Raw genomic sequence first — 14,027 nt, 5'->3', positions numbered from 1 at the left:
GCTATCAATTTGTTTTCTTTTTAACTTATTCTTGAAGTTGAATGGACACTCGAGCACAAGGATTTGGTGTAATTTCTTACACCAGAATGACAGAGCATTGAAATTGAATAATCTAACAATTCTGACTACACAAAACACTGACTACACAACATGTGCATGAAAAAAATGCTTTATAAAACAATATTACAACAGTCTCTCCAAGCTTTGTTGGTTGGGAAACAAAGCCTGCAAAATGACTGGTTAAGTGGGCTGAAAGAGTCTTCATACCAGTAATTTTCTCAGCTAGTGGAAAACCACTTAACCAGACAATCTCCGTTCTCACCAGTATATTAGTTTAATTATCTTCTGACCAGAATGCTGTATTCTCCCCAAACTATCCTTCTAGTCCAGTTTAGCCTTCTTCAGATCCTCGGGTAGTACACGACCCTTCTTCCTGGCTTTCTGTTTGCGCTTCTCGACCTTCCCTTGTTTGCGTTTCTGGAGGTTCCTGCGCCTCTTGTTCTGTCGGTTCTGCATCTTGTCAATCACTTGCTGGCTCCTCTCCGTCCACTGCCTCTTGACCTGAGCCTTCCTCTTCTCCTTCTTCTTCAGTGAGGCCTTCAGCATGTCTTCGTTGTCCTTGATCTTCAAACCCTCAGCCTTGTACAGCATGTTGGTCCACTTCATCTTCTCCTCCTCCTTCTCCGCCTTGGCCGGGTCCTTCTCCCTCAGCTCCTCCAGCTTGGCCTTCCTGGCCTGCACGCGGGTCAGCAGCTGCTTGTAGTTTCTCCCCGTCAGAGGAGTAAGGCCGCCCTTTACCTGCTTCCTCTTCTCTTTCTTCTGAGCGACCTTGTCCACATACTCCTCACCCACCTCCACCTTGCTGAACACCACCGAGGTTGTGTCCTTCGGAGCTGCCTCCTCTGTCGGGGCAGGTTGAGCCTCTGGTGCGTCTTCCTGTTCATCCTCAGCGGCAGCCTGCTCAGCCAGCCTTTTAGCGCGGAACTCCTTCTTTTTCCTCTTCTTTCGCTCCCTCTCCTGTTTCCGCCTCTCCCGTCTCTTCTTCACCTCCTCTGAGGAGGGATCTACAATGGGGCCCTGCAGAGGAGAGAAAATGGCGGTCAGAATTGGGACAATGCACGAGGAGAAATGCATGAATTGGTGACTTGTGATCAAAAGGTTGGTTTTATGCTGACCAGTGCACGAGACTCCTCAATCTTCTGGTGGAGTCTCTGACGTAATAGATCTCGTGCAGAGAACGCCGACCCTGGAGTTTCAACTTCTGTGAAAAAAATTGTTTTTAAATTAAATATTTCAATATTAAATAATTCAATGTCTAAGAGTGTGTGTGATGAGTCATTGGAATGAAGTAAGCGAATTTACTTACCCTCTGATGTCTTGCTAGGGTTCGTTGTTGTGCATTTCTGAACTTTGGGCTTTGGAGCCTCTTGGTCAACAATGTTGATCCTTTTCTGGACTGTGCTGGTGTCTAGGGTCTGCCTGGTCTTGATGACAGGTTGTTTGTTCTTTTGGCTTCCTTGAGTCTGTTTCTGTTTGTTCTTCTTTTTAGAGGGACCATCTTCACTACTTTTTCCTTTGAATGGAACTAAAATAGAGGGAACAGCTTTAAAGCAATTGCCAAAACAACCAGCAAGAGAACTGAACGTGATTATCTAGCCGTCACATTTCATACATGGATTCAGCAACATTCGCTAACGTTATAACCACACAAGGCTGACACTAACCATAAGCTCGTTTTCTGGGTTCAGGCTTTTGAGATGAGAACACTTTACTGGCAAATTTCTCCAAATAATCATACTTTGCAGCCAGGCTGGTCATCTTGGGACAAAACCTTAAATAACAACGCAAAAGAAAATGTGAGCTGTAGAACAATATGTTTAGTCAGATATCGTAGGCCTACATTTGCTAGATTCGTGCTAAAGCAGATACGCTTGAAAGTACCATCATCAATTCTACCAGTTATAGGGCATATACCGGTAATTGCTAACCTAGAGGACAATTAACGTTTAACTCAATGTTACATTTTAGAGTAATTTGTTACAAGGATCAACATCATAATTCTACAACAAACTAGCCTGTGTTAATGTCCATTGACGTCACTCCTGGCTCGTTTAGCATCCGACAGTAAGCAATATCTCAGAGAAGACTTACCCGAGATGTAATAAGGACCGTCGACGTCTTTTTATTTTTATCACAATTACTTGTACACGAAATCACAGACAGAAAAACACAACTGCATTTGCACGTGTAGGGTTAGCGAACATGCGCAATGCGTTCACTGTGAAACTGACACCGGATATGGTTACATTGTATGTATTCCCCCTCCGCATACTTATGTGATTGGGTTATGTAGTCAACCTGTTATGTGAAACATGTCCTGTTACCAGCATTGAACCCTTTTCTAATAGCTTACAATTCTGCAGCTAGCCATGAATAACCTGAAGATCATACTCGCATTTTCCAATAACACGCTGAGGATAATTGGTACTAATGTAAGTCACAGTTTTGTTACAATGTTAAGTTTAGCTGGCATGATAGTATGACCTATCTGAACTGTCCTTAGAACTGTGCTACTCTCATCAACGTTACTTTGTAGTTATTCTGTGGGAACGTATAATTGTATGGGGGGATTTGAAACTGTGGCGATTATGTTTTTCTGAGGTGATATGATAATAGAGTTACGATGTTGCAGAATCACAGCCTTGTTCCAAAGAGATCTTTGTTTTCATCTCGACAAACATTGCCGACCCGTGGAATTGGTAGGTGTACATTATACATTAGGTTGTGTGTTTGTAAAGACAAGTCTAATAGCCCAGGTTTGCATCGCTGGGTACTATTATTAATATTATTGCTACTTATAAATGTTCTCATTTCCAGTATTTAGAGGGAAGGTTTTGAATGTGACCCGTCAATCCAGCTCCACTGCTACTCAAGCAGAGAAAGGGGAGGATTCTTTCCTAAAGTGGTTCTTGCTACTGATACCCATCACCACTTTTGGCCTTGGCTCATGGCAGGTATAATCAGTATTTCAACTACTGTTCTATTGGTGCATTGTGTTTGTGTCTTGGTGCGGGTCGGGCGTATGGATGAACACTTTTAGGCAGTTTACAATTACCTGCCTGGGATTTAAGCAATCATGAAACACTATATGGTCTATACTCTACACTATTATCAAGTCATCAGTCAGAACGGTGTGATGTAATGTGAACTAACGTATGGGTATGCAGGTGATGCGCAGACAGTGGAAACTGAAGCTCATCGAGGAGCTAAGGAGTTTAACCACAGCTGAGCCAATCCCCCTGCCCACTGAGTGAGTGTCGCAGAACAATTCAAGGATTTGGCTTCTATTTAAATGTATAACCTGTAGCCTGCTATTTGTCCCTAATCTGTAATATCAATCTGTTTGTGGTTATACCGTTCATGTAGTCCCATGGAGTTAAAAACCCTAGAGTACAGGCGTGTGAGAGTGCGAGGGAGATTCGACCATTCCCAGGAGCTCTACACCCTGCCCCGGTCTCCTGTCGACCCAGAGAAAGAAGCACGAGAGGCTGGCCAGCTCTCATCTAGTGGGGAGAGCGGTGCCAACATCATCACTCCATTCTACTGCACAGACCTGGGGTATGGATGTCATCTCCTCACACTCGACATTAATATTAGCATTATCATGTTATCCAATTACTTTGGTCTTTATTATTCCCTTCACACATTTCCAAGCAGGAGAAACATGTTGACCAGGCCTATTGCTATGCAAACAAATCAATATCACTGTGTTTTTAGCCATACCATTGGTAATAACTGTGATATTTCTGCTTTGTTAAACCTGTCAGAGTCAAAATTCTGGTCAACCGAGGATATGTACCCAAAAGGAAGCTCAGACCAGAGACCAGGATGAAGGGACAGGTAACAAAAAAAGTCCACTACACCATGAGCTCTTGATAGGAAATGTAATGTTGTGACGTTTCGGGCGTTAGCCCTTCCTCAGATATGAAGAAACAGTGAAACACACCCAAATACACAGTTACGGGGATCACGTGATCACCCTAATTAGTGGTGTTAACAGACAATACAATAATCGAATGATGGAGTGCACAAGTACATACCAGTACCCCCAAAAACAGACACGTCCCCTTATATACAAGAGTTTCTAGAACACCGAAAATGGAATGCACATGACAGACTAGTAAAAGGCTTGGCCGTCTGGTAGCTCAACTTATGTTGATAGGCATTAGTTTATTGTGCATACACGTTTGGTCTTAGTGTGTGTTCTTTCATAGCTTCTGTTGTATTATTTCTGTTCATGTAGAGTTAAACAGAGTTTGTTTTCCATCATTGAAATTAGTACCATTTTATTTATTTATTTTTCTCAAGTCTCATTTTCTCAAGTATCAGGTCATAACGGTCATGATAATAATAATCAAGATTCCCCAAAATGCTTCACACAGTGTTTCTCGATATATTTGTATACATGTACAGGTCCTCTAATTTGTCAAATACTTTGCACCATGAAGTCTGGAATGTTTTCATGAATCACAGCATTTACATGTTGTAGATCATCTTGTGTTGGACTGATAGTCTGCCACTCCTTTTGTTATACTGTACTTGTGTACCTATGCTTTATGTCAGGTGGAGGAGGAAGTGGATGTTGTTGGAGTGGTACGACTGAGCGAACAGCGCAAACCATTCATTCCCCAAAACAACGTGGAGGCAAACCGCTGGTACTTTCGGGACGTGGATGCTATGGCAACGGTCACAGGAGCTGAACCTATCTACATTGATGCTGTCCTAGGCAAGAGATCTTGATACTTAATGATTCTGACTTATTAAAATTAGCATTTAAAGCACAGAGCATGCCTGTAATGACAAAGTTCGTCTTTGACTTTCCTTATATTGACAAAGGAAGAAGCCTGTTGAGATATTGCTGAAGTCTGAAATTATTCATTTCCTTTACGGTTTATTTACAGAGAGTACAATCCCAGGAGGTCCGATTGGTGGGCAAACTCGGGTCACTTTAAGAAATGAGCATATGCAGTATGTCGTCACATGGTGAGTTGGTTTATTAGGCTATGATCCATAACTGTGATGCTGCCTATTCATAGTTTGAAACACTATGGTAACCGATTATGCATGTTCTCCTACAGGTACAGCTTATGTGGAGCAACATCCTACATGTGGTACCTTAAATTCATCAAGCGTGTTGCCTTCTAAATGTTGCACAGGTTTGTGTGGTAGCTTGCTGATGTATGATGTAAATATTGTTTGAGGTGGATATACAGATAGCTTCAATAAAGACAAAATTAATTAAGGTATTGGTCTCACTCCAGGACACTGAGATGCAGCTTTGACCTATCCAGGCACAGCAATGAAATGTGTGACTTGATTAAGTATTCCAAATAAATGTAACTATTGTAAAATGCCCATTTCTTCCTTTATGATTTTTCCTTTAAACTGTGTTGGTCCATCTGGTAGCTAGTGGGAATAGCAAAGAGCTTCATGTCTGTTGTACATGACCAAATATCAAAAACATCTGGTATTGACATATCTGTTGAGTAGGGGTGTCGGACTCATCAAGCAGTGGGCCAGATTTGTTAGAATGAGGCCTTGTGGGGGCAATCATGCATTATCACAGTCATGATAATTTTTCTAGATTGTTGTTTGATAAACTCCTTTATTACGCCCATCAATGAGTAAACAAGGTATATTTCAAATATGAATTGGGGAGATGTTAAACTCCAAGTGCTACAGGTAGGGGTGCACACAGCAGCCAATCAACAGTCAAGTTTACTTACTGTCAAGGACAATCACTAGCAAATCAACCTTCATTGACAAACATCAGCAATGCAGCTTTTCACTGGGTTATGTACAGGTCCATCATGTACTGGTCATACCGCATTCTTGAAAAACTACCTTCCATGCCAGCCTCTCTTTCTAGCATGGATAGCATGTGGCGCTCAAACCTTGACTCTGAAAACACATGGGCGTCAAATAAACAAAGCCTGGGCGAACTACTCAGGCAAGCTAAAAACAAGATAAATATTTCTATTCAGAAATTGGTGTGTATTAATGTCTTTTGGCAAGTAAATGTTAAAATCCAATATTCCATGACTGCTCCCAAAATGACCATACATGTGTTACTTTTGACTGAAAGGCTAAAAAGCCTTAAAATTGTAGTAATCTGAACAATTAAGAGTGACCGAACAGAAGTAAATAGGAGATAGGGGGAGATCATGGAATGACATGAATTAGTCCCATGTGTGTGCCCCTTCCTTACAGCTGCATGCCATTTTACTGTTGAAACTTAAAATTTAACACAGGTGTCTTCTAGTTTCCCCAGCCACTCTGGACAATTTCCTGCAATCATGTTGCATGCATCAATATAGCCACAGCGGTTTATTGTTCAAGCAGTGACACCCAAGCCTCAGAATTTCTTTCGGGATTTTTTTTATTTTTCTATTAAACACAAGGGGGTTTGCTGAGAGCTCAGCCCAGCTTGGTGGCCAGTTCCTTGGCTTTAGCCTTCTCGATCTTAGCAAAGCGTGCTGTGGACTTGGGTCCCAAGATGTTGCCTCCCCAGTGACGACGGATCTGTTAAACAAGCACATACAGATTTAAATCAAAACCATATTTTACAAATGCGTGCAATACAGGTCAAATTCAATATGAACAAAGTATTTGATTCAACTTAGTTTAAAATGGTTGTTGCTCAGGGTTAAAAAGCTCAATTTGTTCCACACAGTGGATTCAGGTGAAGAAATTCTTACATCACTGCACAACCATCACCATGGATCATTGCTAGTTAAATACAATCAATACTCCAATGCCGTGTGAACTCACCTCTTCATATCGGTCATTGTAGTTGGTCTTGATGGCTTCCACCAGCTTGCCGAGTGCTCCCTTATCCTCTCTGAAACAATAAATGAGACTCAAATTAGTGGTTAAATTAAGCATCACCCAGAGTTTATATACACACAAAGTCTCTTCCTAGTTTGTATCAAAGCAAAAGTATAGGCCAATAAGAACTGACTATCTACTCAAAATTGGTCTCCAATTACACACGAAAAGTACTCACGGGTTGGTCTGTGTGAATGCAACACAGGTGCAGGTTTTCCGGTGCACCAGTCTACCGATTCTGGCCTTGCCCTTGACGATGCAGTATGGCACACCCATCTTGCGGCACAGAGCAGGCAGGAATACCACCAGCTACAGAAAACACAAGACACGCGTCAATAAAACAGCCACATATACACCATTCCAGGAGTATGTTTAACATTAGGATCAGTTCAAATATTACATTGTAATTTTTAGTTTGGTCGCCACACACACATCCAATCATAAGCAATAGCTCACACAAATGTGTGGGGGACAGGTTGTTGCTCAGGGTTAAAAAGCTCGTGTTTTGATCCACATAGAGGATTCAGGTGAAGAAATTCAAGCATCATTGCACACAACCATCTCCCCAGCACACATGCAGGCCAGTTCAATTTGCATTAATACCAGTCCTTACCTCAATGGGGTCCACATCGTGGGCAATGATGACCAGCTGAGCCTTCTTGGTTTCCACCAGTGTGGTGACAGTGTTCACACCTGGTACAACAGAGGACATCAGGAACCGGTTCTACACCTTTTGCATATTCTATGTAGTAGTTTGAGTGTGTTCACACAATACATAAAACAAAGCAAATGACTGCACCAGGTTAAAAGTGCTTTAGCTTTCAAGTGGTTGTTGCTCAGGGTTAAAAAGCTCATTTTGTTCCACAAAGTGTATTCAGTTGAAGAAATTCTTTACATCATTGCACAACCATCTACTGTCAAACTACAATATCAGTTATCCGTGAGCTAGGGCCAGCTCATCTCCAGGTGTGCCTCTTTACCTGCGCGGAGGACGGGGGGCCTCTTGGTGGGGGTATCGCCTTTACCGGCGGCCTTCTGTTCAGCACGAGCGAGCAGCCTCTGCTTCTTCTCCTGCTTGGTCTCAGGCCTGTACTTGTGGGCCAGCTTGAAGAGCTGGGTGGCTGTTGAAAACAGTGAGGAAGTAAGGATCCAAGCCAGTAAGGATCTTCATAACAATGACAATTGACAAACACCATCAACTACTTCATATTTACCACTCATGCCAAAGCAGTACTGGGTACATTACACCAGGTTTCTATTGCTAGACAACTAATAATCAATCTCAGACATCAACACCCACAATGGCAGACATGGTTTCAAGTTTGATTTTCACATTTCTGATCAGTTTAACAGCTCAAGTTGTTCATCTCATGCTGCAGGATGCTCCATTAACAGCATTCAAAGCAACAGTTCTAAAGCACTCGTGCATATGTGTATTTTACATTCAATCACAATATCCTACACAATTTGGAAAGGGACTGGTTGTTGCTCAGGGTTAAAAAGCTCGTGTTTTGATCCACATAGAGGATTCAGGTGAAGAAATTCAAGCATCATTGCACACAACCGTCTCCCCAGCGCACACGCAGGCCACTACAATTTGCATTAAATCAGTAGAACACTTCAAATACTTCTCCGGTGCTTTCAAATCCCATCTACAAACACACACTGTGCATGGTAATCTGACAACAGGTGGTGAATGCTACAAGAAGCCTTCATTACAACAGTACACAATTACTTGGTCCTGTATCCCAGTGTTTCACTGGAAACACCATGTCGGCAGTGCCAAACCACCACATTAAGCCTCTACACACTACCCCAACAAATCACCACTGTTCTGAGCGATCTGAATCAATGTGTAGCCGATTTAGTACAGTAATGCAGCAGATGGAACCACAAAGCAATTAATTCCACAACTACACCATACATACACTAAATGCAAACACTTTGACCCAGAAGTCACACCAAAGGCGATTTTCTGCTTCAGGAGGGGCCACATCTTACCGGTCTGTCGGTCCAGAGCCTGGGAGAACTGGTTGATCGCAGGGGGAACCTTCAGCCTCTTGTAGAGGATGGAGCGCTGACGCTGAAGACGCACGTAACGGGGCCATTTGGTAAAGCGAGTGAGATCGCGCTTGGGCTGGATGTCCTGACCTGGTGAACAGAAATGGGGAGGAATGACCCACAGATCAGTTATTTTACACAGAAAATCACAATACAAGTTCATTCAATAGTTTGTCAATGGTTCAGTGCATCAGCGATCTTGGTGGAGATTGTCTGCATTATTGTTAAGAAAGCAAAGTATAGTTTACATCATCTTGCACTTGTATTGGAGTGGTTTGATAACCCATCTCAGATCTCTTTGATTAACTTACCAATGCCAAAGTTCTTGGGCCTCTTCTCAAAAAGTGGGTTCACCACTTTTTTGACTTCATGTTTCTTGGCCACTGAAGGGGCTGGTGCCACCTTCTTCCCCTTAGCCTTCTTTCCCTTCGGCTGTCAACACATCAAAAGAGCATCACCCATCAGCATCACACCAAATATGCCACAGTTTCTCAAGTAGTTCAGAAAAGGCCTTGATACCGCAGCGACTGCATACTGTGGAGCAGCGTTACAAAGCCACCACAAATTCAGTGTACCATTAGGCTAGCTGAGTAACATTAACTTGTTAGCAAACAACTAGCCCAACCTGCCAAGTGCAATATCAAACCAACAACGTTTTCTTCGTGGTCAGTGGTAAGACTTGACCCAGGCAACCAAATGTTAAAATCGGCAGGATCGTCAACATAAGCCAAGTCATCCACAAATACGCAAAGGTAACTGCTAGGTTGCTAGCTACCGGGCTACGAAAACTCGAGGTTGAGGCCCAGAGAGAGGTGGTTCTATATACGGTTTGCCCTGCTGTCTTAAAACTACGCTGACAACAAGACTTGTGCAGTTAGGACAAATGACAAAATATCACATTCAAGTCTTGGTTTACAATTCCAACAACATGTTCCCAATTACATGTGCCTATCGTTCATGTACGACGTAGCATGAAAGCACTCCATCACAGTCAGAGGACCGGCCGACATTTTCTCAAGAGTTTTCATCAAAATCCTCACATTCTTAAATAAAATACTAACCTGGGTTGGTTGTAAACATTGTATTACAATGTTGCGCGTATCAAAAGTTAACTAAAAGGGTAGCACTTCTGAGATGTTTAAAGATTTGAGAAGGTGATGATCCACCATAGTAAAATGAATGTACACTCACCATGTTGGATCAGACAGAAAGGAAGTAGATAGGATTGTGGGTAATTTAAGTACCGCTATGCCTGATTCTGACGTCATCAACCCTTGACGATTTGTTGTTTTGGCTAGCATGAGTGTGAAATAAAGCTCATTGAGAGAAGTTTTCAAGAAATGCGTGTGAAGGTGAGAGCCTGCTCAATAAATTGTACATAGTTTTAGTTACACTGTGCAAGTATTCAGCAGTTAAAACGTAAATGTATAAATCCAGTGGCTTGGTCAGTAAAGCAACGACTATCCTACTAGCCCGTTGCCTGTTGCCCGCGATTTACTGTACATTCGTTGGTTACCTCAAAGTTGGTTATGTTAATAAATCATCAGGTTACGTTAAGTAATCAAACTTAATATTTGACCATGTTAACTAAATAACATTTTAGACGGTGTACGGGATAGACCGCATAAAAACGGCATCGTCACGCGAAGGGTTGATATAGTACATTCATTGTGGATGTGTAATTGTAATATTTTCTGTTTGTCACAGTAAAATAATATTACCGTGTTGGTGGTCTGTGAAAAATTATGGCTACCCAAAGGGTTCTTCCTCAAAGCAAAGAGACGCTTCTACAGAACTACAACAAAAGGTTGAAAGATGACATCAGATCTATTCTGGATAATTTCACAGAAATAGTGAAGACCGCAAAGGTGAGTGTTGGTGTTTTATTATGAAGAGAGAAACATGTATGCATGGATTTATAGATCTTTATTCATTTGTTGTTTCTTCCTCCGCAGGTTGAGGATGAGACTCAGGTGTCCAGGGCCACGCAGGGGGAGCAAGACCACTATGAGATGCAAGTCAGAGCTGCCAACATTGTAAGAGTTACCTAAAGCCCCTGTGATCAAATTGAACTGGCGTAGTATACTGGATTGCTGTGGTATTGTGTAGCTACTCATAGCTATTTTGTCCATGCGATTTTGTGTTATAGGTTCGTGCAGGCGAGTCTTTGATGAAACTTGTGTCAGACCTGAAGCAGTTCTTGATCCTGAATGATTTCCCATCTGTGAATGAGGCGATCAGCCTTCGCAACCAGCAGCTACGCTCCCTCCAGGAAGAGTGTGACAAGAAGCTCATCTCACTCCGCGACGAGATCGCCATAGATCTATACGAGCTCGAGGAAGAGTATTACTCCTCCAGGTACAAATAGGTTTCCCAACGTCCCATCCTCAACCTTGTACTCCCCCTGCCCTACTCATCTTCACATACATACACCAATGTGCCTTCCACCGATGCCTTAATTGAATAGGTAGCCTCTTTCATAAATGAACCATCGAGGATTAAGAAACACAATTTTGTGTCTCTTCTGACAATGTTTACCCAACATTTAATACCTTAGTACCTTAATCATGACCACATTTTGTTTTCTGTTTGGCCACAAGTCAAATACAAATGCCCTGTAACTAATTTAAAAGCTTGTGCATTTTGGAATGCGAATACAAGGGTTTTGAGGTTACAGGGCATATTCCAGGAGTTGCTGTTAAGATATGAATTGAGTTTGTGAAGCAAAAGATAAGCCATTTTTGTTCATTCTTATATTGAGATGATCTATCAAGTTCTGGACCTGAAATGCAACTGGTTTTGAAAAGGACTAGGATATTTATTACTCTTGCTGAAATTGTAAGATTATAGTATTTTTATGGCCTCTCAGATTATGTGTACAGATAGAAAGACATTCAAACGTATTAGGCACTGCAGTTGCTAAAGTGTTAGTGATCTACTCTTTGATTAATAAAACATTACTGTAAAAGCAGTGTGTATGGAATATCACAAAATCCTTAATGCCTTACAATAACATATTGGTTTTAATAGGATAAATGGCTAAGTGGTGTTCAAAGCATGTGATGCAAAGTCAACAGTAGAGGTTGTCAATGATATTAAAACTGTGTGAAATCATTGCAGATCACTTGAGAAATGGTTTAGCTGTCACACAAGTTTACTTTGTTTCCCCCAGTAGTCATGATTCTGAAGGATTAAGATCTTGTCCGCTGTACTCAAATGGCATTTTATTCTCATGTTTTGTTCTTTTAATATGTGCAGTATTTTGTCTTAATCAGTTGTGCCGGTACATCACGTTATTGTGCATTAGCAGCAGGTGTGTATGAGGTTTGTGCTAAGATTTTTAAATGCAAGACTCTTCACCCTTAGCAGCAGATCTGTCATGTTAAATGCCAGCTGATATACCAAAAACATACAGGCTGTTATTATTATTTCTATGTCTTATGAAACAAAACGCTGTAGTCCAGAGTCATCACAAATACATGTTCAAAAAGGCCACAAAGCAGCCTATAGACCCTGTCTGGGTTTTTTAACAGAAATAAAAGAGAGACTTAACTTGCACAGTTTTAGTGTCAATTTCTTTTTTGGTCTTGAAAGAAACAAAAACTTTCTTTCCTGAAGCTTTACTGGGCTTCAAACTGCCTTGCCTGTGCTTCTCTGTACCTGCTGCCAAAATTAAATAGTAAATGTACTGCACACCTCTTATACATAGTTAAATTCAAATTACACACTGGACAATTGCACGTAACAAAGTCTAACCAGCATTTTTGCAGCAAGTTTAGGAACAGACTAAACCTAAAATAAGAAATACTGCCTAGTGCTTAATCTGCTTCTCCTTTCTTTCAGTTCTGTCTTTTCCAGCCTTGTCTCTTGGCCTGACTGTGTGACACTGTGTGTGTGTGAGTGTGTGAGAGAGAGAGAGAGAGAAAGAGTGAGATCTCTGAATCAATGAGTATCTTGTGTTGTGGAGGTGGAACACTTATGGTACCAATTGTATGCATGTGTGGCTGTGTAGAGAGAACAAGTTGTGTGTGTGTGAGTGAGAGAGCGCAAGAGAGAGAGAGAGATGGGAGAGTTAAGCTGCCCGTGTGTGAGTGGGCCAGATGTAAGTATGTAATGTGCATGTGTTTCTGCCTCGGTAAAGCTGTGGACAGTGGGACGGGGTAGAGCTGCCATTGTGCGAGGCGTTTCGCAGGAGGGATAGCTGGGGATTTCCGGACACGTCATCTGAGCCTGGCCACAGCAGCACAGAGGAATCGGAGCGGCCACCATCCCAGGAAGTAGTCCCGCGCCACCTCAATGGACACGGAGCCATCCCTGGGGATCAGTGCTGATGCCCAGAACGGATCCGGGGTCACTGACGGACCAAGCAACAACCAGGACTCAAATCCCAAATCCAACAGTTGGATTTGGACTCTGTAGTATACTGCACGTCTAAAGCCTCCACCGTACCATGGCACTCATGAATCTCTGTCTTTCAGTACCATCTCATCAAGAGTTATAACATTGCTCTGGTTTATTGTTCTCCTACTAAGTATTTTAGAGCTGATTTTTTTTGTATTGGACATTTAGAGAACCTACATGTGTGTAGAATGTTTCTACACATCTGTGCATTTGGTAATGGAGCTCAAGCCCTCTTGTCCATGCCCCAACTCAGGGCTGACCTTCTGGTCTGCCTTGAACAGCTCAGTGGCATTAGCTTCCTTCATGCTTTGTAAAAACATGCTATGTGGCAGTTATTTGTTTGTTTTTTTTGTTTGCATGATAATTCATGCTGTTTGTAACTTTGTTATTCATTCCGTTGTTTTCAGAAGCATTATAGATGGTAGAAATTACGCTGTAGGACAGACAATGTCTGAAAGATGCTTTTTGTAGAAACTAGGAAATGTGAAGAGGTTGGCATTTCACTATAGGTCTATGTGTAGACAGCTGTATTTTGTGTCCTTGGGTTAAAAGTTAATAGTTATGTAATTTAGAGTTTTCATTTCTGAACTTTGAACATATAACAGTGTATGCATTAACTAGGAATTCAAAATGAAGTGCACAATTAATTAAAACAATTTGGGAACAGACTTTCTGAA

General features: G+C 41.8%; 4 protein-coding genes and 5 non-coding genes across 9 annotated transcripts; 2 read left to right on the top strand and 7 right to left on the bottom strand.

Annotated features, from left to right (window-relative positions):
• Positions 1-153: 153 nt before the first annotated feature.
• surf6 (surfeit 6) lies at positions 154-2,288 on the bottom strand. The gene is made up of 5 exons (XM_062554405.1): positions 2,152-2,288; positions 1,725-1,831; positions 1,367-1,585; positions 1,176-1,261; positions 154-1,077 (listed from the first exon to the last, which is right to left on the bottom strand). The coding sequence occupies exons 2-5, from the start codon at positions 1,816-1,818 to the stop codon at positions 382-384; spliced, it is 1,095 nt and encodes a 364-aa protein (XP_062410389.1). The 5' UTR covers positions 1,819-1,831; positions 2,152-2,288; the 3' UTR covers positions 154-381.
• Positions 2,289-2,319: 31 nt separating this feature from the next.
• LOC134100916 (surfeit locus protein 1) lies at positions 2,320-5,411 on the top strand. The gene is made up of 9 exons (XM_062554406.1): positions 2,320-2,492; positions 2,693-2,759; positions 2,878-3,014; positions 3,228-3,310; positions 3,427-3,618; positions 3,828-3,900; positions 4,624-4,786; positions 4,962-5,043; positions 5,139-5,411. The coding sequence occupies exons 1-9, from the start codon at positions 2,430-2,432 to the stop codon at positions 5,203-5,205; spliced, it is 927 nt and encodes a 308-aa protein (XP_062410390.1). The 5' UTR covers positions 2,320-2,429; the 3' UTR covers positions 5,206-5,411.
• Positions 5,412-6,421: 1,010 nt separating this feature from the next.
• rpl7a (ribosomal protein L7a) lies at positions 6,422-9,959 on the bottom strand. The gene is made up of 8 exons (XM_062553553.1): positions 9,939-9,959; positions 9,261-9,381; positions 8,890-9,039; positions 7,869-8,009; positions 7,502-7,581; positions 7,067-7,197; positions 6,832-6,901; positions 6,422-6,582 (listed from the first exon to the last, which is right to left on the bottom strand). The coding sequence occupies exons 1-8, from the start codon at positions 9,957-9,959 to the stop codon at positions 6,478-6,480; spliced, it is 819 nt and encodes a 272-aa protein (XP_062409537.1). The 3' UTR covers positions 6,422-6,477.
• On the bottom strand, positions 6,696-6,768 carry LOC134101575 (small nucleolar RNA SNORD36). Its single transcript, XR_009941429.1, has one exon. It is a non-coding gene; the product is annotated as a small nucleolar RNA SNORD36 (small nucleolar RNA).
• LOC134101552 (small nucleolar RNA SNORD36) lies at positions 7,367-7,441 on the bottom strand. The gene has a single exon (XR_009941407.1). It is a non-coding gene; the product is annotated as a small nucleolar RNA SNORD36 (small nucleolar RNA).
• On the bottom strand, positions 7,720-7,793 carry LOC134101563 (small nucleolar RNA SNORD36). Its single transcript, XR_009941418.1, has one exon. It is a non-coding gene; the product is annotated as a small nucleolar RNA SNORD36 (small nucleolar RNA).
• LOC134101540 (small nucleolar RNA SNORD36) lies at positions 8,373-8,447 on the bottom strand. The gene has a single exon (XR_009941395.1). It is a non-coding gene; the product is annotated as a small nucleolar RNA SNORD36 (small nucleolar RNA).
• LOC134101553 (small nucleolar RNA SNORD24) lies at positions 9,136-9,208 on the bottom strand. Its single transcript, XR_009941408.1, has one exon. It is a non-coding gene; the product is annotated as a small nucleolar RNA SNORD24 (small nucleolar RNA).
• Positions 9,960-10,206: 247 nt separating the features above from the next.
• med22 (mediator complex subunit 22) lies at positions 10,207-14,018 on the top strand. Its single transcript, XM_062554326.1, has 5 exons — positions 10,207-10,301; positions 10,657-10,817; positions 10,905-10,985; positions 11,099-11,307; positions 13,091-14,018. Exons 2-5 carry the CDS (start codon positions 10,695-10,697, stop codon positions 13,278-13,280), a joined length of 603 nt encoding a protein of 200 aa, XP_062410310.1. The 5' UTR covers positions 10,207-10,301; positions 10,657-10,694; the 3' UTR covers positions 13,281-14,018.
• The last annotated feature ends 9 nt before the right edge of the window (positions 14,019-14,027 follow it).

The sequence above is a fragment of the Sardina pilchardus genome, chromosome 14 (assembly GCF_963854185.1).
Source record: "Sardina pilchardus chromosome 14, fSarPil1.1, whole genome shotgun sequence".
Taxonomy (NCBI): domain Eukaryota; kingdom Metazoa; phylum Chordata; class Actinopteri; order Clupeiformes; family Clupeidae; genus Sardina; species Sardina pilchardus.
This window is presented reverse-complemented; position numbering and strand designations above follow the sequence as displayed.